Raw genomic sequence first — 25,227 nt, 5'->3', positions numbered from 1 at the left:
AAAAAATCAATAAGAAGGTGGAGGAATGAGACCCACCTAAACTATTAATAGGCCATGATGTGCGGGAACAAGTTAAAGGTATCAAGAACGTAAATTAAATCTTATTCAATATTTTGTCATAGGAAAATTTTCATTGAATGCTATATAATACTAACAATTGAGTATAACATTGCATTGATATTGGTTTGTGATTTATGGTAGAAAATAAGAAAGGAGAAATATAAAAAAATGCGTGCTAGTAGCTAGTGTAACCATTGTTTTGGAAGAAATTGTAAGTATGTTTATATTCTAGTTGCTTGCATTTGATTGTTACAGTAGGTTCTGAAATATATATGTTTGTTTGCATTCTTTTACTTGTATTCTTTGCCTACATTTTCATTAGGTATAACTTGAGGGGGCTTTTAATTTACTGCTCAACTTCAATTTTACAGAGTGTTGAAACTGGTCTTAGTGAAGATCAAATAGATAGGAGTATAGTTCATATCAAAGGTATGAGAAAAAAGAATAGGGGATATCATCGTGATGTTCAACTCATCATTGATAACCTTGTAAGTGCTGGTTTGTATATGTATTATTATAAAAGTTCTGTTTTTTATATCAATATTTGATAAAAGGTGTAAATAATACCTATATGAAGGCTTGATGGAATGCAAAAAATGTATCTTCAAGTTCAGATGGAATAAATGATTTGCTTGCAAAAGTTTAGGGAACGCCCAAGAAATGGCCATATACAAGGGGTCGGCCAATTTGTAACCCGAACTTTTTATTTTGACACTCCACGTAATTATGATATCATGGAAAAGGATATATTGAAGTTGGAAGATTGGTTGGCAAAGCATGATACATGTATTGAAGAGTTGTGGAAGCAAATTAGAAGGAAACCTAGGCACTCTAACATCGGCAGCTCTAATACACCAATGAAGAGTGATTACATGCATGATAAAGATCTCGAGATGAATGTTAAAGCCACTACAGTTAATGAACAAAAGGTACTGCACAAACTATTTTGTTCTACATCATTATAAAGATAAAGGATAATTACCCTAAATTTCTTGTTTTTAAATCATGGAAATTGCCTTATAGGTTTCAAAACATAACTTAAAATCAACAACAACATCTCCAAGAAAGAATAGTAGGGAGCCAAAAAAAAAACCCCCCCCCCCCCCCAACCAACAAGGAAAAGTATAAAACAACAATGAAGATACTTGAAGAATTTGGCAAATTCTTTGAGACTCCAAATAAAAGAAAGGGTAACCCTAAAAAGAAAAGACCCAAAACAGTATACAACAAGTTGGGAGATTTTGGCAAACTCCCTAAAACTCCAAACACGAGATAAGGTAGCCCCAAAAAAGAAAAGTCCACAGATAGTAGTAATGATAAAAAAAAAAAGCAATGGAAAAACCCAATAAAGCACTAGTTCGGAAGACCAAACTTGAAGATTGTGGTGATACTGGCCTAATGGTTCTAAAAAGAAAGACAACACAAGCAACTACTCAGCACCAACAGAACGCCATGTGGAATCCAAGATTCAAATTCTTTTTAGGCTTACGTAACATAAAGTTGTCTTTCAGTGGAATTACCTTCCTCATCCACTTGATAATGAGGTATTTGAAGGTGAATGTCTGGCTTATATTGGGAGCGATGATTGTTATGCATTGGCTACCATGGAATGGTTTGGCCTTAATCACATGCATATCCATATGGCATAAGTAATTTCTTTTTCATTTTTTTAATTATAAAATCTATTAAAAGATTATATAAATATTTAATTCTTGCTTTTCTTGAATATCAATTGCTTATATGACAAAATTCTAGCTGATAAGATGGGGAAACCGTTTGCCTTCATGAATCCTGATCATGTTAGCCCCAGCAGAGTTGAAAATGCGCTTAAAACGAGTATAACGAGGACACAAGCAATTGCTAATCATTTGGCCAAGTCGCCCCTCTCAATTGATATTCATTCCTTACAATCTTAGGTAGTTTCATTTTCATTAATAAATGAGTTGTTAATTTTCATTTCTTCTTACTTATAAGTTGTTGCTCAATTATATAGCTCATTGGATTCTTGTTGTGATCCATGTGGTGGCAAAGACTGGATAAATCATGGATCCGCAAGGAAATAATCCGGTGGAAGACATTAAAAAGTTGGTAATAAAGTAGGTATATCATCGTTAAATCATCATAGAATGTTAAGTCCATTATAAACATTTCAGTAGTTTTAATAGTAAGTTTTAAACTCCTAGTGGGATCAACATGTTCACAGCAACAAGCGATAAAAAAAGAGTGCACCTTGAATTCAAAATTGTACAGGTAATACAATTTCCTTTTGCGTATCATTTTAATTAACTACATGCTATAACGTATTACGTACTTAGATTGAGTTTTATTATTGTAGGTTCAAAAAAAAAAAAACCTAGTTCTTATAAGTGTGGATATTATGTCATATTGTATATGAGGGATATTATTGCCGATCCTAGTTTATTGCTCAACAATGTAAGTAATATATTTTATGTTCATTTTTTGTTGATATTTTTGTCCGTCATATTTGCTATTAAACCATTTGGTCATTTGCAATTTAACAACAAACCAGTTTACACTTAGGCAGAAATGGATGAGGTACGGTATGAATGGATGAACTATGTCCGAATGCTCATATAAGCTGAGGAACTGTTTATTACATACTTTAGTTAGTGTGGGTCTGTTTTAAGTTCTCATGTTCATTTACTTGGCTGTATTAGCTTGGTTTGAGAGCCAATTTTGATATTTCAATATAACGTATAGTTGTTTTGGGTTGAGCTTGTAATTATGCTGGATTGGATTGGTTTGGTTTTGATGCTTTACTGATGGAAATCTACCTTTTTGGAATTTTGAATGTAATGTCATCAGTATCAAACTACATTTTGTTTAATTGAACATATCATCTAGTTTAACTACTAGAAGTGTGAATATAGTGGCATTTGGTTTAGTTTATTTGATGTTTTCCAACATCTCACTTGTATTTGGTTTTGTTAAATATGTTACTTGTATTTGATGGCAGTATGAGACTATGTGGCATTTGATGGCAGTATGGTTTGTTCTTCGTGTTCATTCAAGATTGTTCTTGCTGTGCTGATGTTAATTCCAGGTGCTTCATTCAGCTGATTTTGCTGGTTTATTGAGATGGTTGATTCAAGCAATATTGTTGGTTTTAGTTATGTTGCTGGTGGTTTAGCTGACTGATTCAAGATTGTTCATTTAAGAAATTGTAATCGTTATTTTGGAAAACAAATTAAGAATTGATGAAGTATTTATTTAGCTATAATTGTTGTAGTTATTTTATTTCATAACATGATTATAATCTATGAAACTTGTGGATAGATTTGAGAAATTGTATATGAATTATATATATACATACATACATACATACATATATATAAAGATTTTTCTATTTATATAATAATTTAAAGGATATATTTTAATTTTTACCAAAAAATAATATTAAAAAATTGGCGCCAATTTCATTATTTCCTGTCAAATAATTAAAATATATTTCATTTACCATCGAATTTAAGGAATTAAATGTGTCATGTTTATATGACAGACAATAGTTATGAATGGGAAACGTTTATGACTGATATTAATCATGCGTGAAAATTTTTCATCAAACTAACAATGACAAAATCGTGATGGATAATACGTCGTGCCTAACATGACATATAAAAATCGTCATACTTTTTTCTTGACACTGGAATTAATGACGGTCGCTCAACCTTCATGTCATGGGTAAGATGACAGGTAATCGTCATAAAGAGCTTTTTTTTTTTTTCTAGGAGTGTAGTAGTAGTAATAATGATGATGATGATGATGATGATAAAAGAACATAACTAGTTATTACATAACTTAGAAATTAAATCATTTACCTTATGTAGGAATCATCTAACAAATGGCTAAATCTTGAGCTGAAGACATTTGGAAAATGATTCAACCCTTCCATTATCCAAGCCGAAATTGTAAGTGTTTCATTAACTCAGCCAAGGTAGTCGTTATCCATTAGATCTCAATAGTTATCAATAAAATAGGTTTAGTTCTTTTTGTGTCTCCGTAGAAGATGAAGATTGATCAACCGAGACTAACATAGAGTGATTTCCACACAAAAATAATAACTGATCCCTCAAAGAATCCAACTCTTCTTATTCAAGTGACATGATAGACTTGAAATTTGATCAAGTATCATAACATGGTTTATTTTTTATTTTATTTATTTGGATACATAATTTGTGCAATTGACATTTATTAGATGTTAGTTAAATTTATTTTATCATAAATGTGATAATATTATATAACATCACTTTAGATACATATGATACCTGTATCATTGCTCTAACTTGGGTGATTATACACATCCATGATTCAACGATTCCAAATTTTTTGAGTGAACTATCTTAGTTTCCTCCAACATTTTAATCATATACGTTCATTAAAACTTTAAAAAATAATTTAAGAAGGTCCAAGGAGTATATCACTCATTGTAGAAAGAAAAAATGGTGAGCAAGAGAATATGGGGAAAAAAATGTGGAAAAATTTTTTTTTATTAGATGAATTCATACATGTGAAATGTAATGTTTGTGAATTAGAGAATCTCACATAAACTTTTTGCGTCATAAAGATGAAAGTTTTGTAAAATATGACATAAGTTTGACTCACAAACATCAACAAAGACATGTGTTATTTATTGATTGATGCTAGATAATTACCACAACAATGAAGAATATAAAAATTGGATTATTTCAATTACTCTGGTATATATACAAATGAAGGAAGCCATGTCAATTATAAAATTAAATAAATATTTAATTAATTTATTCAAATTGTAAAATAATGTCTATTTTTGTATTACTTTCCAATTAAACATTTAATAATAACTTTTATAAATAGTGTTCTGAAAATGCACAATGATTTGTCTATTATTGTAATGCGAGATAATTATCACATTAATGGTATAAAAAGTTGACTTCAATTGCTCAATAGGCAAAAACCACATCAATTTTAAATTAATAAAACAATATTTTAATTAATTTGTTTAAATTTTAAAGAAAATATTGTACTTTCCTATGAAATATTTAATAAAAACTTTGATTTTCAGAAAATTGTGATATATATATATATATATATATATATTTTATAAGTTATTATTGTGATATTTTTTTAATATTTAACGACAGGCTAATCCCTTCTCCACTGATATGAGCAAAGTTAAAACTCTCAAAATTTTTATTCAAATTGTGATACGTGTGTGTATGTCAACTAATATTTACATTAGTGATACCCTTGTTAATTTGTCATTGTGTCACTTGAAGTTCTTAAAATAATGCAATTAATATAAGAAATAGACAAGATTCGAATTTTGTCTTAAGCTGATCTATACACAATTCTTCGTAATCTCCTACCACAGGTTGCCTCATATACATGTGTATATAGTAAAATATGGTTCAGATTTAATTAATTTTATATGTTTATATAATAACTATCAATTAAATTTTTCTAAAATATTAACAAAGAGATTAACTCAGTACCGAATTATATGAGAACTCTTATCTAATTAATTTATCCATGTAGTTTCTCACGACCAATTAAAAAAAAAAAAAAAGGCCTCACTTCAACCACAATTTTCTTATGCCGGTTTTACCAATTCGTAACCGCTGATCCAGTGAAGCCACAGCCTGGATCATGCGATGTGGAAATCAAAGATCTTTTCTTGAAATCAACGGTCACTATCCTCTTACCCCACCAGTACCTTCTGCCGTTTATTTAGTTCAAATATATAATTTTTATTTAATTTCCATATAAAAATTGAAAACATCATCACCAATCACCATTTTCATCGCAGAGTTACGGGTCCCCACATCATTAAATCTCAACAAATCTGCCACGTACCCATTTTACGCCCTCCACTCTCTTCTCCATTAAATTTAATTTCACTTTTTACATTAGTATACTTAAAATCTCGTCCTAAGGGCGAGTTTGGGATTGTGATTACTAATTAAATAAATTATTTTTACTATACAAATAAAATAAGTCGCTGATTAAAAAAGTAACTTAATATTTAATAAATTTTATTGCCATAATTGCTGTGAATTTAAAAAGTAGAGTATATGCATTTGATAAATTTTATAGAGAAAATATTGTTTTATTATATAATGATCAAAATACATATAAATTTAAATTATCTTTTATTTCTAAAGTATGTTTAATAAATTGTTTAAACATGCCTTTTTTTTTCTTTTATCCTTTAAGTACATAAAATTACATAATGTGAAAAAAAACTCAATTAAATAAAATTTAATGAGCTTCATAATCTGTTACATAAATATGATAAAAATTCATACTTATACATAATCCAAATAAAATAAAATGTAATATGCATTACATTCACATTAAATTAATAGTGTAGAGAACATACAATAGTTGTAGTGGTAATTTAATTGTGGCGGTAATATGATATTTAATGGTTTTATATTAGGGTTTATGGAAAAATAAGATATAATTGTCTTTTTGTAAAATGCTAAGGTTATAACAGGAACTTTAAAAAAATATAGTGACTTATTTAATAAGCTGCTTATAAAAAGCACCTCCCCACATGCTTTTAAAAGTTGTTGTTAAAATAGAAAAAATTATAAAATAAGTTGTTTTTACAAAATTTTCCAAACATTATCTCTCTCAAAAATTATTAAATAAGCAGTTTATTGAATTTGAACCTCAATCCTAAACGGGCCTAAGTCTGTACAAGTCTTTCATCATTTTTAGAGACTATGGGCAAGAAGATCAAGATCGAAATCAGCGGTATATATAATTTTTATTAATTTCTTTCTCTTTAATGAATTCTTTTTATTATTATTTTTGTTTGAGTTGATATAATTAACTTATTGTTGAGAAGGATTTGGAAGAATCCGTCGTTTGGTGGCGATAGTTGCACTTAGCCATGGTAAAATTACCTACCAACCCACAAACCCACCCGTAAAAACCCACCCATTGAGGATAATTTTGCGGGTTGTGGGCGAGTTTTATATTTTAAACTTAAATCCACTTGGGTTGTGAGTGAGGTTGGTATTGAGCAAAAATCCTTGGGTACCAGCGATGGTATCCACCAACCCGCGTTCTTTATTTTAGTTATTATATTTTTATTTTTATTAGAAAAATCACATAAAAAATTTTTAATCATAAATATATTTAAGTTAAAGTTTCTAATTCCTAAACCTAATTTATCTTGCGGCAACATATATACAATAAGCTTTTAATAAGTAGAAATTTTATAATTTTTATTACTAATATTTTTATTTTACTTTAATTGATTTTGTTTATTTTGCCTTAACGATAATTGTATAAAATCTACTTGTTAATATTATTAATAATACTTGTGTATTGATTGAAAGATGAAGGAAGACATTGATATTAGTGATGATGATTCACCTGCAATGAAAATATTTAGTGTTAGATTAATATTTTTTATACATTTTTTTAATGCTCAAATTTTAATTTCTTATTTACATTAATAAAATCTAGAGTTGAATATTGTTTGTGGATTTTTAGACTATTATTATATATTTATAGTTTGAATTATATAATTTAATTTAAATTTTTTATAAGTACAGATTTGATGATGACAAATTCGCAATTGTCCATTGCCATCCCTAATTACATTGAAAAGAGACGATGTTGCGCTTGTCGCTTTTAATGATCTTTTCACTACAACTGATTAGGGGGGGAGGGGGGGTTGTAATGATACGATTTTTTTTTTAATTTCTTTTATTTCACGTTTGTATATATGTTGCATTTGAAATGTGAACCTACATGCACATGTACATTATAAAAATTTGATGGATTAAAATTAAAGGAATTTATATCGTCTGATTGATTGTCTGACCTGATGAATTAGTCTTTCGTGATATTAATTTTTATATACCTAATGTGAATATACGGGTATTTTCTACATATAGACGTACATGTTCAAGTATGATAGTGTTCGTGGACAATGGAAGCACCAGCTGAAGGTCAAAGTGTTGGGGAAAAATCAGGTTTTTAAAATTTTTATAAAACCTTTTAAGGACCGCTCTCATATAATATATAGGAATACGTAATTCAGAAATCGTACCTTGAAAATCTGAGTTGGCTTTTTCCGCTGAAGTGATTTAGGCTCCTAGATCACGATCCGCCACCACCACTCCTGTTAGATCACGATCCGTCACCACCACGCTTGTTAGATCACGAACTGTCTCCAATGATCTTCCAGGTTATGACTCAGGTTCGATCTGCACTTGACGTGTGGGCGCCTTTATCACTACCAAAGCAACTAGCACGAGAAAATTTTTCTCTCAACAATGGAGAGAAAAATCTTTTTCTCTCAACAATGGAGAGAAAAATCTTTTTCTCTGATCTGTATAAAAAGTGGCTTCTCTTCTTTTCTTTAGGGAAAAATAAGCCTTATATATCTCCCTTTAGTGAAAACCCTAGGCTCCAAATAATACCCTAAATAAAACTCACGTTTATTTACTTTTTCAATAGGGGACCCACCTTGTAAAATAACATAAGGCCCCTTATACAAAAGCTAATTAAATGGAGCCTCCCACTAAATGATATATTTAGGCTTTTGACCCAAATCGCTAGTTATCTTACTTATTAGTCCAGTAGTGGTGCAATCAATTAAATGAGCTAACCCAGGGATCATTTGGGAACATACAAAAGTGGCTACAATAATTAGGCCTGTAATTAAACTAGCCCAATTATTTAATTCCAAATCTACTCCACTAAAAGATTGGAACTGACTTCCATAATTGTATGCTCGAATAATAATTCGTCCCAAGCCACATTGATTTCTTTACTGCACAATCCTTTGTACCACATCGTTAATTAAATTGATATCTCAACTGTCCAATCAATTTAATAACATCTTATTCCTTGATCCTTACTGGTTTTCTCTAATGATCATTTTCAACATACTAAATATGTTGACACGCTCTGGCCAGAGAATTCTATGATCAAGTGCCGAAAACCCATCAAGAGATGTGTTGTACAAATTCTATATTGTTAATCCATAACTCCAATACTCATAATTGCTCCCACCAAGATACCGGGTAATCTTGACCACAAGAATGTGTCGTGCCCATTGGTAACTCAAATGGAATAACAATTACAATCATGAAATCATAATTAACTCAAGATTAAGATTACAGTAAAATCAACGCCTATGAGATTTAATAAGTCTGACAGTTATTACAAAGTTAATTAAATCTCATATGTGATCCTGTTCAATGTAGTCGTACTACATTAATAAATTCATACATGATTAAGACAGATCATTCAATGAATTTATTACAGTCTATACCTAAATAAAGTGCCCAACTTTATTTATCAACTGCGAACTAAATTTATTTAATCATAAGATAACTTGTATTTATGTCTTCTGTGAATCCACACGGTGATCACATAAATACATATAATATGATTAAATGGACTTTAATACAAATATTAATGCAATTAAGATATTTGAATAAAATACCTCATTTATTTTATTAATCAGAAAAATTGTTTATTACAGTTAAATAAACACATATGCTTTTAAAGAGCATATTTTCCCAACAATCTCCCACTAGCTCTCAAAGCATATTTGGCATCTCACGCATGCCCATGGAATCTAAGTGCAAGTTAAAAGGTTTCCCAGGTATGGCCTTAGTAAAAGGATCTGCCAAGTTTTGCTGTGACGCAATCTGAGTAACCTCCACATCACCTCTCTGCACTATATCCCTTATAAGATGATACTTCCTCTCAATATGTTTTTGTTTCTTGTGGTTCCTTGGTTCCTTAGATTGAGCTACCGCACCACTATTATCGCAAAATAGTTTCAGGGGTGCAGTTACAGCAGGTACCACCTCAAGATCTTGTAGGAACTTGCGGAGCCATACAGCTTCTTTTGCAGCTTCGGATGCAGCCACATATTCAGCTTCAGTTGTGGAGTCTGCGATACAAGATTGTTTCACACTCCTCCAACTAATAGCTCCACTTCCCAATGTAAACACATAGTCGGAAGTTGATTTTCTGGAATCCTTATCTGACATAAAGTCAGAATCAGTATAACCCACTGGAATGAGTTCATCACCAGAATACACAAGCATATAATTTTTAGTTCTTTTCAGATACTTCATTATATGCTTGACCGCAGTCCAGTGTTCAGGTCCAGGATTAGATTGATATCTACTAACCATCCCTACCGCAAAACAGATGTCTGGCCTAGTGCAAAGCATGGCATACATAAGACTTCCCACAGCTTCTACATAGGGAACTTGTCTCATTCTCTCTATCTCTTTAGATGTTTTAGGTGATTGATCCTTAGAGAATGTAATTCCATGTCTGAATGGTAATAAACCAGTCTTGGAATTTTCCATGCTAAATCTAGCCAATATCTTATCGATATAGACCGCTTGAGACAAGGCTAAAGTTTTATTCTTCCGGTCTCGTAATAATTTGATACCAAGAATATAACTTGCCTCTCCCAGGTCTTTCATATCAAATTGTTTTGCTAACCAACTCTTTATTGTAGTCAATATTCCTATATCGTTTCCAATTAGGAGAATATCGTCTACATAAAGAATTAGGAAGGCTACAGATTTTTCTTGAATTTTCTTATACACACATGGTTCATCAATGTTCTGAATGAATCCAAGCGATTTTATCGCTTGATCAAATCTGATGTTCCATGACCGGGATGCTTGCTTCAATCCATAAATGGATCTCTGCAACTTACATACCATGTGTTCTTGGCCTCTTTGTATAAATCCATCTGGTTGGTGCATGTAGATGTTTTCTTCAAGATGCCCATTGAGAAAGGCAGTCTTGACATCCATTTGCCAAATTTCATAATCTAGCACTGCAGCAATGGAGAGCAGAATCCTGATGGATTTAAGCATACCAACCGGAGAAAAAGTTTCCTCATAATCGATTCCCTCTTTCTGAGTAAACCCTTTGGCTACTAATCTTGCTTTAAATGTTTCCACCCTTCCGTCTACTCCTCTTTTTCTCTTGTAGATCCACTTGCATCCTATATGTTTTACCCCTTTTGGTGCCTCTACAAGTTCCCAGACTTTATTGGAATACATAGATTCCATTTCTTGATTCATGGCCTTTTTCCAAAATTCAACATCTCTATCTATTAGAGCTTCGTTGTAACTAGTGGGATCTTGTACATGTTCATCTGAGATAGCCGTATAGGTTTCTCCCAAAAGCATGTATCTCGCAGGTAACCTAGTTACCCTCCCACTACGACGAGGTTCTAAAAGTGATGGTTGTTTAGGGTTAATCTTGTGTTGATCATCTGGTTGTTGCTGTTCTTCCTATTCTGTAACAGGCATTGAAAGCTGAGCATCAACCTGATCACCTGACAGTTCTTCAAGTATTACCTTACTCTTAGGTTTGAAGTTATTCATATAGTCTTCCTCAAGGGAAGTGAAATGTGTGCTCACGATCACTTTCCTATCTTGAGGACTATAAAATAAACCTCCCCTTGTTCCTTTGGGATACCCCACAAACATACAAACCTCAGAACGTGAATCCATTTTGTCTGCCTTTGGTTTCAGCACATGTGCTGGTGATCCCCAAATACGGACATGTCGTAAACTTGGTTTGCGACCTGACCATAATTCTATTGGGGTTTTAGGCACTGACTTAGATGGAACTAAGTTCAAAAGGTAAACTGCAGTTTCCAGTGCTAGTCCCCAAAAAGAGATTGGTAATGACGAATAACTAAGTATAGATCTCATCATATCCAAAAGAGTTCTATTTCTTCTTTCAGCTACCCCATTTTGTTGTGGTGTTCCCGGGGCAGTCAATTGAGATATAATCTCATTTTCAACCAGATACTCTTTGAAATCTCCTGAGAGAAATTCACCACCTCGATCAGATCGAAGTTTCTTTATGTTCTTATCTAATTGCTTTTCTGTCTCAGCCCTATACTCTTTGAATTTCTCAAGAGCTTCAGACTTATGACGCATCAGATAAACATAACCGTATCTTGAGTAATCATCAGTAAAAGTGATGAAATACTCATAACCTCCTCGAGCTTGTACATTGATTGGTCCACATACATCTGTATGTACCAATTCAAGTGGTACTGTTGCACGTACTCCTTTGGCCGAGAATGGCCTTTTGGTCATTTTTCCTTCTAAACAGGATTCACAGAGTGGCAATGATTCATTTTCTAATGGACCCAAGAGCCCATCTTTGATCATTCTCTGTATCCTATTTTGGTTTATATGACCCAAGCGTAAATGCCAGAGGTAACATTGGTTGGAAGAAATATTTCTTTTCTTAGATAAATGTGTATGCTCATCATTATTTATCACTGTGTCATGCATAGAATGGATCATTGGACTTAAATGATATAAATTATCTTCCAATGTACCAGAACAAATAAGTCTCTTATTATGAAAAATAGAAACAGAGGATCCAAAATTTACAGTGTACCTTTGCTTTGACAAACAAGCTACTGAAATTAAATTTCTCTTAATGTCTGGAACATAAAGACAATTATTCAAAACTAAAGTCTCATTATTAAAAGATAATAAAACAGATCCAGTCTTTACTGCTGACACGAACTGTCCTGTCCCTAACTGCAGCTTGACGCTTCCTTCACTTATTTTCCTGGTTTCCTGAAACCAATAAAGTGAATTACAAATATGATTAGTTGCTCCTGAATCCAACACCCAAGTGTCAATAGGATTCTGAACTAAACAGGCCTCAATTACAAAAAAATTTCCCATACCTGATTTCACAATCTTAGGGCAATCCTTTTTCCAGTGACCTTTCTGTCCACACTTGAAGCATTTGCCTTTCGGCTTGCCATCTTGCTTGGTAGACGGTCTCTTTTTCCCAGCTTTCTTCTTACCTTTGCCTTTCGGTTTAGGCCCAGAAGATGAACCTTTTTCAGTAATATTTATGCTTCCTAGAGATTTCTCAGCACGATAGATCTCTTCAGCAGAATGGAGTTCGTTCATCAATTCAGTTAAGGTCATGTTTCTTTTGTTCATGTTATAATTGACCTTAAACTCCTTGAATGTTTCTGGCAGAGATTCTAGCACCATGTCAATCTTTGAGTTATCATCGATTTGTGCTCCCTGAATCTCAGCCTCATTCAAATAGTCCATCATTTTGAGGACATGATCACGAACTCTTGTGCCCTTCCCCATTTTACTGTTCATAATTCCTTTCAGCGCTGCTTGTCTCGCAGAGCGAGTACTCTGCCCGAACATCTGTTGGAGACTATCCATTATTTCAGTGGCAGTCTCCAAGTTCTGATGTTTGGTCTGCAGAATATTAGAAATCGAGGCTAGAATGTAGCACTTTCCCATTTCATTGGCCTTTTGCCATTTCTCATAAAGCCTCCTCTGATTTCTATGAGCATCATCCGCTGGAACTGGGGGGCATGGCTGGGTTAAGACATATTTATAATTTTCAGCAGTCAGGACAATGAATAGATTTCTTTTCCAATCTATGTAGTTTTCTCCAGTGAGTTTGTTTTGACTTAGAATAATAGTAAGTGGGCTTAGGGAAGACATTTTCTGAAAAATAAAACATCCATGCATAAATAATTTGAAATAATATTCACAATAAATGACAAAAATGCATAAAACCATAAATGCATTTTAATTTATTGTAACGATAATCTAGTTCCGCTTTGACAAGCTATCTGGTGGGGAAGTCATGTCTATACTTACTAGACCCAATTACCCATTGGATTATTTACTTTCATGTAGAGACATGATAAATAATTATCGTTATCTTTTTGGGCCTAAATTTGTTAACAGAGCTTCGTTGGGAAGGTTAATAACAAATTTCAGTTGAATGTATAACCACTGTTTCAATCTACGTATTTTTCATATCAATAGTCACCGTTGGGGTGAACAATCGATTGAAAAATATTTCAATTTTATCTTTGAAGAAGTTCATCAAATAAAATATCTAATATATATACCCTCCGAAGGGAGCATCACCGTATCATGAAGTCGAGGTATATATATAATTTTATTATTGAACTAACAATGGAACCCGTGGGAAAATTATCTTGAATTTTCCCTCTCCCACTCAATATTTTAAAATTGGTTTTTCCTTTTTAAAACATACATATTGTTAATTGCATGCTTCCTATAATATTATCTAGATGATATCAAATATTATTAAGCATGTACAAATTTCAAACAATATAATGAGATTCATTATTAATGAATGACATGTAACATTATGCATAGAGTGGCACTACCTATTCTATATGACATGTTATCATGGCATGTTATCATCCAAAACATAACATATAGAAAAACAATTAAATAATCTTAATTCATGGCTTTCCTAATAATGAAAAATACATTAACTCTAAGCCTAATCTTCATTGGGCTTCTTGTCAATATCCATCTTCCATAATCTTGTTTTTGTTAATGGACTAGGGGAAATTGGGCTTTTTAATTTATAATTGGTCCAATTTTTAATTTTAAAAAGAAATAAATAAATAGATAATTTTATTTTTTTTATTATTAAAATAAAACTTTTGGACCAAAAATAAATTTAATGTATTTAATTTTGTCTATGCATTTTTAATCCATTAAGCCCAATTGAAATTGGGCCTAAAACTAGGATTAATTAAGCCCAAAACTATGTTTGGACTTAAATGCAAAAAATTAAAATTTTCTGCCCACAAGAAACAAATATGAAACTATAGGGACCTCCATGGTAAAAACCATGGAACCCTAAAATCACATTTTTCTTTTCCTCTTCTTCCCCAGTCGCCACCAGCAGAAACGGCCACTGTTCAGGCCAATCTCACCGGACAGCCGCTATCAACGTCGAGTTTGCCGTCGCCGATACGCCAGAAACAAACTAACCCTGCGCGCGCTGCTTGCTGGAACGCACGCTACTTCTGCGCACGCTGCTGCTGCATGTGCAGCGCGCGCTGCTGGCAGCGTGCTGCAGCTGCCAGCCACTGCGCACACAGCGCGCTTGCCGCGCGCATGCGGCAACTGCTGGGCGTGCAGCGCGTGCTGCTGCCCAGGCGAGCCGCGCGCGCTGCTGCCCACGTGGGCCGCGCGCGCTGCTGTTGCTCGTGGCTGCTGGCAGCATGCTTCTGAAATTTCCGGCCTCCGTTTCCTCTGATCTGACATCCATGATTATTTTCCGTTGATTTACAAATTTCCTAGGCCAATTTTTGGCTTACAAAAATTCTATAACAGAAAAAAAATTAAGAGGGAAACATGGTGATAATAAACCACCCCTCTTGTTACAGATCCAAACGAAAAATACAGTAGAACATCTAACCATGAATTAAGACAAACCATAAACATGCTTTATTAATATATTAAACAAATAATATATATCTGAATAAAATGTGCCACTCTAATACATAAATTTCAAGAATGATTTCATACAATATTCTTATATATTAATATGAGATTGCTCTGATACCAATTGTTGGGGAAAAATCAGGTTTTTAAAATTTTTATAAAACCTTTTAAGGACCGCTCTCATATAATATATAGGAATACGTAATTCAGAAATCGTACCTTGAAAATCTGAGTTGGCTTTTTCCGCTGAAGTGATTTAGGCTCTTAGATCACGATCCGCCACCACCACTCCTGTTAGATCACGATCCGTCACCACCACGCTTGTTAGATCACAAACTGTCTCCAATGATCTTCCAGGTTATGACTCAGGTTCGATCTGCACTTGACGTGTGGGCGCCTTTATCACTACCAAAGCAACTAGCACGAGAAAATTTTTCTCTCAACAATGGAGAGAAAAATCTTTTTCTCTGATCTGTATAAAAAGTGGCTTCTCTTCTTTTCTTTAGGGAAAAATAAGCCTTATATATCTCCCTTTAGTGAAATCCCTAGGCTCCAAATAATGCCCTAAATAAAACTCACGTTTATTTACTTTTTTAATAGGGGACCCACCTTGTAAAATAACATAAGGCCCCTTATACAAAAGCTAATTAAATGGAGCCTCCCACTAAATGATATATTTAGGCTTTTGACCCAAATCGCTAGTTATCTTACTTATTAGTCCAGTAGTGGTGCAGTCAATTAAATGAGCTAACCCAGGGATCATTTGGGAACATACAAAAGTGGCTACAATAATTAGGCCTGTAATTAAACTAGCCCAATTATTTAATTCCAAATCTACTCCACTAAAAGATTGGAACTGACTTCCATAATTGTATGCTCGAATAATAATTCGTCCCAAGCCACATTGATTTCTTTACTGCACAATCCTTTGTACCACATCGTTAATTAAATTGATATCTCAACTGTCCAATCAATTTAATAACATCTTATTCCTTGATCCTTACTGGTTTTCTCTAATGATCATTTTCAACATACTAAATATGTTGACACGCTCTGGCCAGAGAATTCTATGATCAAGTGCCGAAAACCCATCAAGAGATGTGTTGTACAAATTCTATATTGTTAATCCATAACTCCAATACTCATAATTGCTCCCACCAAGATACCGGGTAATCTTGACCACAAGAATGTGTCGTGCCCATTGGTAACTCAAATGGAATAACAATTACAATCATGAAATCATAATTAACTCAAGATTAAGATTACAGTAAAATCAACGCCTATGAGATTTAATAAGTCTGACAGTTATTACAAAGTTAATTAAATCTCATATGTGATCCTGTTCAATGTAGTCGTACTACATTAATAAATTCATACATGATTAAGACAAATCATTCAATGAATTTATTACAGTCTATACCTAAATAAAGTGCCCAACTTTATTTATCAACTGCGAACTAAATTTATTTAATCATAAGATAACTTGTATTTATGTCTTCTGTGAATCCACATGGTGATCACATAAATACATATAATATGATTAAATGGACTTTAATACAAATATTAATGCAATTAAGATATTTGAATAAAATACCTCATTTATTTTATTAATCAGAAAAATTGTTTATTACAATTAAATAAACACATATGCTTTTAAAGAGCATATTTTCCCAACACAAAGACTCAAAGACCCTCCTCTTTGGAGAGAAGCCTGATGCTGTTTTTTGTGTTAGATTTTTATATAAATTTTTTGTTCCGTATTTGTGTGTACGAGCGCGTGTGAATGTGAATTTTGCACTTAATATAAGATGTGAAAGTGATAGTTCTGATTTTTTTTATAAAAATGATGACTAGGAATCCAGAGGAGATTCCATGGGCTGAGACTGGAGCTGAATTAGCTGTTGAGTCCACCGGAGTTTTCACTGACAAGGACAAAGCTGCTGCCCATTTGAAGGTTTTCTATTTATAATTATCCACACAACAATTGAAAATATATGTTTTTGCGACTTTTTAAATTTTTCAAGTCTTTTGTATATATAGAGGCTTGATTTTGATTCTCTGGGAAATCATTTAATTTCTGGAATTGAAATTATGTCCTCCCTTTAACATCTGTGCGCCATATAGGGTGGTACAAAGAAGGTTGTGATTTCAGCTCCTAGTAAGGATGCTCCCATGTTTGTTATGGGTGTCAATGAGAAGGAATACAAGAAAGAACTTGATATCGTCTCCAACGCTAGTTGCACTACCACCTGTCTTGCTTCGCTGGCTAAGGTTATTCAAAACAAATTCGGCATTGTTGAGGGATTTATGACCACTGTCCATGCTATTGCTGGTGATTATGGGCACATATGGCCGGCCCCAGTTGCAACGGCTGTGAATACCATTGTTTAACTTGTGTTTCCTTAACTGTTGCTGTATATTCAGCCACTCAAAAGACTGTTGATGGGCCTTCAATGAAGGACTGGAGACGTGGAAGAGCTGCTTCTTTCAACATTATTCCCAGCAGTGATGGAGCTGCTAAGGAATATAGTAATTACTTGCAGACTCAAATATGTTAAGAAAAATATTTCACATTAACGGAGTGTTGAACTTGGGTTAAATATATAAGATTTAGACAGCTCTCAACTCTTAAATTAGTTTTTAGGTTGAGTTAGAACTATAGACTTTCTTACAGTATCAGAGACAAACTTCTTAATGAGTGGATCCACACTATCTTACCTATCTATATAAGGTTTGAAAAACCCTCAACTTTAGCTAACTTAATTTTTGGGTTGAGTTAAACTTATAGAATTTTATATAATATTAAGTTGAGTTAAGCCTATAGACTTTTATATGGTATCAAAGCCAAACTCATGCATATATTAGCTCACACACTTTTGGAGGCTTATAGACTTCTAAATCATAGTCGAACTCACACATGAGATCGGCTTGCACACTTCGTCTAAGCCAAACTCATGCTTGAGATTAGCTTGCACGTGATGGTAAATATTGAACTTAAATTAAGTATATTAAATATGGATAACGCTTAACTCTTGAGCTAGCTTTTATATATGTGTGTGTATAATTCTTGAATGTTTATTTATTGCCTTCAATATTGTTGTATCTACTACATATGACTGTATATAATTGTGTAGGCTGTTGGTAAAGTTCTGCCATCATTGAATGGCAAATTGACTGGAATGGCTTTCCGTCTTCCCCGTCAATGTCTCAGTGGTCGACCTCACTGTAAGACTAGAGAAGAAAGCCACCTACGATGACATCAAAGCTGCTCTCAAGTAATTAATTAAGCACCATCATCATTTTCTTAATTAATCATCATTTTACACGTATTCAGTTTCCTAGGTTGTCATGATCAGTACTCTTTAAGTATCTTCCTGGCTAGCATCAGTCATTTATAACAATAATACTATACTTACTTAATTGGGATACTTAGTAATTCTCCTTCTGCTTTGAAATTTCACGTAGGGAGGCATCTCAAGGTGAGATGAAAGGAATCTTTGGTTACATTGAGGATGATGTTGTATCAACCGACTTCGTGGGTGACAACAGGTGATCAGACAATTCTGTGCTTCCATGCATGCCTGTTAATTAATTGTGCCAGATTAACTTGATAAGTTCACTCATAACAATTAATCTTTTTGTACAAATTCTTGCATGGCAGGTCAAGCATTTTTGACGCCAAGGCTGGAATTTCTTTGAGCGACAACTTGGAGAAGCTTGTCTCTTGGTATGATACTGATGCTGCATTTATATTTTGGATTGGAGTGGGAATCCTGAGATTAAGAGTATGGAGTGGGAGTGGGAGTAGGTTGTTTACTTAAACTGGAATGAGAGCATGGAATTGGGAGTAAATGATTTTAAATTACAATTTTATTTTTATTTAAAGAATTATCGTTTTTAATTACAAAATTAATAAAAAAATAGATTTGAAAAATAAAAAATTTATTTTATTATATTTTTAAATTAATAATAATTATTAATATTCTTAATTATGTAAATAATTTTTTTATTAATTTTAATTTTAATTATGTAAATAAAAAATTATTATTAAGAGCAACACAAATGAAACATTATTATTAATAATATAATACAAAATTAATATTTTCTTAGAATAAAATATTGATTATTATTAATTACTAATATTAAATAAATATAATACTATTATTTTTAAATAAATATAATAATATTATATTTTCAAATAAAAAGAGTATATAGTAATATTAATTTTCTATGAGTATAATAATATTATTTTTAAGTAATTTTAACTTAGAATCAATATAAATTATTATTTTTAATAAGTATAATTTATAAAATAATATAATAATATTATCTAAATAAAAATGATATTATTTATTTTATTTTATTAAATATTATTTATTTTATTTGATTAAATGTAAGGATAAAAATAGAAGAGGAGTGAGTAGATTCCCACTCCCACCTCCCCCATCCAAAAAAAAAAATGGGTCCTACGGAGTGGGATTCCCACTCCTCCTCTAAAATTAGTAAGTAAACATTAGAGTGGGAGAAATCCAGACTCTTTACTCCCATTCCAGAAAGTAAATACAGCATGAATGGAGTTATGGCACAGGAGGTACTGACTTGATCTGCCATGAGTGGTTCAGAAGTTGTTTCGGATTCGTCACGATTTCATGGACCTTTTTTTCATTTTCTTTTCGGTCTGTTTTGAGGATAATTTTTTGCTTTTCGGAACATGATATTGAAGAATGGTTTAAAGCTGTTTTCGATAAATTTTGCCCGGTTGGAACATGATATGGCTATTAAGATCCGTTAAAACGCAGCATTGGTCTATTTGCATGTGAGGTTTTAATACCCCATGTTGTTTACACGTGTGATATTAAAAGTTTTATGAATGAATAGGGATTGGAGACTGGAGAATGCAGACTAGCACCAGAGAAAGGATGCATTTGCAAGAAACAGTGAACTTTACTGTTTCAGCGACATTAGTCTTCAAATCTCCACTAATTACTTAGTCTACAGGTCTATAGGTGACCATTCATTGGCTAAACAGATTTGCAAACGCCAAAGTGGTGTTGCTTGAGAGAGGCAGTAATACTAGTATCTCTTCAATTGCAGTAATTTCTTTGACTAGCAAGTGCCATATGCGCATTGTGAGTAGAAATCAACACAATAAGTGGCAGTAATTCTTGATGCTCTAATTTATGTAACACCCTAAATACCATCAAATATCAACATCGTCACATAACATTGCTGCCTTCTTAATCCTCAACTACAAGCACTTCATTAAGAAATCTATAAAACTTGCATGAGGTATGGAACCCAGTAAAAGCAGCCAGCAGCTCCGTAAATCAGTGTAGTCTAGTGATAATCACCCAAAGTTCAAAACAATGGGGAAAAGGGTTATAATCGAAAATGCCGAAACGGTTTTTATTCATACAGTTTAGGGAGGCTCCACATGAGTGAAGAACATAATAAATTGTACCTACAGGAAGTGTGGAGAGAAATAAAAGAATTTAACAGGCACAGACAAGATGGGCCATCTGATGGGTGAAACATGAAAAACATTTGAGCAACTTTGTTCCCATATCTGCAGCTCCTAAATAACTGGACAGATCAAGAATTTATGACGCAAAACCACTGTTTACACCAACATTAAGAACTTTCTTAATTCTAAACAGGAGCATATGGTTCTTATAAGGTTGAGATATAAAAAGGTCTAGTGACATCAAAAGATTTCCAGTTTTTAGTAATGGCAACTTCAGCTAACTCACATGATCACGCTACTAGGCCACATGAAAAGATCCTGCAAAGCAATAACAGAAAATTAAAATCAGCAGTTATAATCGATTAAGGACCTAACTCTCTAATTCTTCACAATAAAATTCAACTGTTGTTTACAATAAGTATTAAAACGGAGTGTAATAATCTAAAGATTAGCAGACTCCTTTCACTGATGACAGGCCAGATATTGACATATGTCATGAGTACTGACATATGTAAGCCTTCCATCAGTAATAACATGGTGATTCAATATCAGTATGCAATTTCTCATCTAAATTATGAGCTACAAAATAAAATAAAATTACCAGTCATTCAACGGCCACCGGTCAAGGCAGGATTCAGAGCCAGAAGCATGTTGCTGTTCTTGCCACCAGGCAGGTAAGCCACATGAGGTGACCTGGCCAGAGTAGCGGCAATCTCCCTGGATGCTTCAATCCTTCTCAGCTCAATCAATCCCAAACCAAACTTCGAAGTTGCTTCAGAAATTAGCTGCGCAGCCTCACTTTCACCCTCAGCCCGAATAATTGCAGCCCTCCTTTCCTGATCGGCCTTCATCACCACAAACTTAGACCTTTCAGCCTCCTGCTGTGCCACTTGCTTTTGCTCGACTGCCCTAGAAAACTCTGCTCCATATGACAAATGCGTGATGGCCACATCGTCCAACACAATGTTGAAGTCCCTAGCACGTTTGATCAGAGACTCTCGGACTAGTGCAGAAACATGTGGACGCTCGGTAAGAAGCTGATCAGCATTAAATTGTGCTACCACGGCCTTCAGCACCTCATTCCCAATCGATGGAAGCACCTTCTCATCATACTCGAGTCCAAGATGTTGGAAAATGTAAGGCAGCCGTGATACCTTTCACGAAATCAAAGGATTAACTACTAAAAAACAGAATACAATCAGAACAAAATCAACTCAAAGCTTCGAAGTAGATATTCATCAAATTCATATCAGCCAGCATTGTTCAAAATTGTCAATTACAATGTGTCAATTAAAAGAACAAAAAAGGCATCCAAATGAATGATGGTTTCATTCACTGAGCGAGGATTATTGAGAGTACAAGCCATTATAAGATGAGTCTTTAAATCATAAAAACACAAGACAAAAAGGCATATCAGATCATTTATATTATCAGTTTAAACTATGCAAATGCACAACCAATGGAAAATTTCACTTACAATAACAAATGTCTTTTCATAACTAAATATTTTTATTCCCCCCCCCCCCCCAAAAAAAAGTAATTACCCGATAAGAACAATTTATAAATTTTATTGCAATTTAACACTTTAACAAAAACAAATACTAACAAAGTTATTCCTAGGAACAAATCTGACAATCAAGCTATCCAATTCAATCAATCATACCCAATGGTCCTATCAATATGAATGCTTATCCAGGTAGGCAGAAGTAACAGAAAGAAATCTTTCTTCTGTCCATTGATTATTATGACAGGTAGTATCTCTTATAAGTAGGTAAGCAAAAATGAAAATATGATGTGTTAATTTGATCATTATACTTGCCCACTGGGCAAATTTAGTAACACTACCATATGGTTCTCTCTCTCCAACCTCTTTCTTTCGGCTATCATTTCCTTCTCACCCAAGAGGAAAACAACCCTCCTTTCCTTTCTATCCACTTCCCCCTCTCTCCTTATCTTAGAAAAGAAAACAAGTTTAAATCTTTCCTAGAAACAAATTTAACACATTCTACAACATCAAACAAAAAATCATCCCATTTGCTTTCACAATTGTACATCAATCAGATTAACCTAAAATAAAGCGCTAACCCACAAATAATTATCAAATACACACTAGAAAATACGAACAAAAATGCGATTTTTTTAATGGGGTTTAGGGTTCATTGATTTATTTGTCACCTCAGGGCGAGAAAGCACACGGAGTGTTAGGTTAACCATCTGAAGATCTTTGGTCCCTGAAACGGAAGAGAAGGTGTGGGGCCGGGTACGGATGTCGAAGATAAAGGGCTTCTGGAGCCAGGGGATGAGGAAGTGGGTCCCTTCACCGATGGTTTCATCGATCACACCACGGAACCTGTCAAAGAGAACAGCTCGCTCTCCTCCGTCTACAGTGTAAAGCGAGGAGTTTAGCACGGTGGCGGCGGCGCCGAGCCCGAAGGCCGCACGAGCTATGTTGGTTAAGAATGAAACTGCGGCTTGACTGCTGCCCATTTTGGTGTCACTGTGAAAAGGAACTCGTGTCTTGAGTTTTTGATTCAAAAGGGGGGTTTTAGATTTAGGGTTTAAGCGACTTGGTGACGACACAACAGTTGGGGGTTTATAAATTTTTATTTATTTATAAGGGTATTTTCGTCTTGGAGTTCTTCATCGACAAGTCATGTATTTTGGTCTCACGGCCCATTTTTAAAATTATTTTTTAATTAAATTTAAAAATTACAAAAAATGGTAAAAAATTTTAGTAGGGCTATTTACACTTAAAGATTACTTTAAACAACTAACAAACTCGTAAATCAGCTAGTATGGAATTGTTCTAACTTAACTAAAGTTTTCGATTCGAAACTTGAGATTGTAGCTGCATTAAAATACTTGTTGGGAGAAATTTATCACCCTAATGATTATACCCTGCTCGAATCTGAATTAGTCGGGCCTAATGTCATCTTCGGATATCAGATAGTTTAATACACCAAAAAAAAAAATTAGTTTAAACAGTCATATTATATTACTAAATTATCTCAATGTTAATTTATAATTGAGGACTATATTCACTAACTCAATAAAATATATTACTCTTTTTAACACTTATTTTACATAGAATTATCTACTCATACCCCTAATAAATATTCACAGTAAATAATACATAAATTAATATAATTGGTGAATTATGTTGAAGAAAGTGAAATTTGATTTATAAAGATACTTGGTTTTCTCGACTTGAAAGAATCCTAAATCCTTGAAGCGGTTCTCTTGAAGTTGAAAGTATATTTTTATATTTTTTTATAAATTTTGCAAACTATAAGGGCCTGTTTGGTATTGTTTTTGAATCTGTATTTTCTGAGAATAAAAATGAAAATGAAAATGGTGTTTTGCAGTTACTGTATTTCGAATTTAAATATGCGTTTGGTATCATTTTCTGTATCCTATATTTTAAAACTGAAAACAGTAATATGCGTTTGGTAGACATAGTTAGAAATGATAAAAACAGAGAATATGCGTTTGGTAATGCTTTTTTTAAAAACAATTTTTACTAATCATTTACATTATATTTATAGTTATAAAATAATTATTTAGCTAATACACACAAATACAACAAAATAATTTAACCAAATTTAATAAAAAAAATTACATGATAATAAAGTTTAAGAATTAACATTAATTAAAAAAATTTAACATTGTCATTGTTTTTACACTATATAATTAAGATATACATTACAACACATGATTTAAACAAAATAATTATAAAAAACTACATGATACACATTATGCATTACGTATGTAATCATGCCACATAAAAGCCGCAATTCCATCTGAAAAACAGAGGAGAACTCACGGTCCATGTTCCAATCCCAATCCCAATGCCAGTCCCGGCAGCATTAAAGTTCGATGGTTTAGTGTGACATGCACGGCTTTTGGTAGTAATCGAAACACGTCTTGCAATTGTTTTGGCTCCATATCCATATCAAGACATTCAAGGCCAACAAACACTAAACAAGACTCTTTAAACTGGCAAATCAACCAAAGGTAAAACTTCTATCTATGTTTGCAAGCATCCATGTCTACGGGCTCCAGCAAGAAGATATTAATTCTTTCAAGTCACTTCAACAATCATGGGAATGCGGTGGGAAGAAAATTAAATTAAAATGGCATGGGTAATAAGGAATTCCATTATGTCACCAATGAAACATTACAACAAAATTGGCAACAATGTTTGCACCAAATCAAACAGTACAAGTGCCTTGCTCGATTTTGATCTCCAGTTTCATCGTGGCACCACCATCCCAGTAACAATTTCGTGTGGATTTCTTCGTTGTGTCTGAACAAAAATGTAACGCATACATTGTATTTCCATCTGTTCTATCTTTCAGGTTCTAGTAAACTATTGTGTCTAGAGTCAGAGTAAAGCTTCAAAATACT

General features: G+C 33.2%; 1 protein-coding gene, 1 long non-coding RNA gene and 1 pseudogene across 2 annotated transcripts; 2 read left to right on the top strand and 1 right to left on the bottom strand.

Moving 5' to 3' along the window:
- The first annotated feature begins 1,810 nt into the window (after positions 1–1,810).
- Positions 1,811–3,318, top strand: LOC127900425 (uncharacterized). Its single transcript, XR_008052533.1, has 4 exons — positions 1,811–1,976; positions 2,054–2,156; positions 2,244–2,310; positions 3,038–3,318. It is a non-coding gene; the product is annotated as an uncharacterized LOC127900425 (long non-coding RNA).
- Positions 3,319–7,679: 4,361 nt separating this feature from the next.
- On the top strand, positions 7,680–19,177 carry LOC107175840 (glyceraldehyde-3-phosphate dehydrogenase, cytosolic-like; annotated as a pseudogene).
- Positions 19,178–20,735: 1,558 nt separating this feature from the next.
- On the bottom strand, positions 20,736–23,407 carry LOC102610233 (prohibitin-3, mitochondrial). The gene is made up of 3 exons (XM_006469916.4): positions 22,996–23,407; positions 21,422–21,974; positions 20,736–21,138 (listed from the first exon to the last, which is right to left on the bottom strand). The coding sequence occupies exons 1-2, from the start codon at positions 23,305–23,307 to the stop codon at positions 21,429–21,431; spliced, it is 858 nt and encodes a 285-aa protein (XP_006469979.1). The 5' UTR covers positions 23,308–23,407; the 3' UTR covers positions 20,736–21,138; positions 21,422–21,428.
- Between the last annotated feature and the right edge of the window lie 1,820 nt (positions 23,408–25,227).

Source organism: Citrus sinensis, chromosome 2, assembly GCF_022201045.2.
Source record: "Citrus sinensis cultivar Valencia sweet orange chromosome 2, DVS_A1.0, whole genome shotgun sequence".
NCBI classification, from domain to species: domain Eukaryota; kingdom Viridiplantae; phylum Streptophyta; class Magnoliopsida; order Sapindales; family Rutaceae; genus Citrus; species Citrus sinensis.
This window is presented reverse-complemented; position numbering and strand designations above follow the sequence as displayed.

Coding starts and splice junctions, on each gene's coding strand:
- LOC102610233 (XM_006469916.4), bottom strand. CDS start 23,307: ATGGGCAGCAGTCAAGCCGCAGTTTCATTCTTAACCAACATAGCTCGT. Junction 21,975..22,995: donor GTGTGCTTTCTCGCCCTGAG/GTGACAAATAAA, acceptor ATTTCGTGAAAG/GTATCACGGCTGCCTTACAT.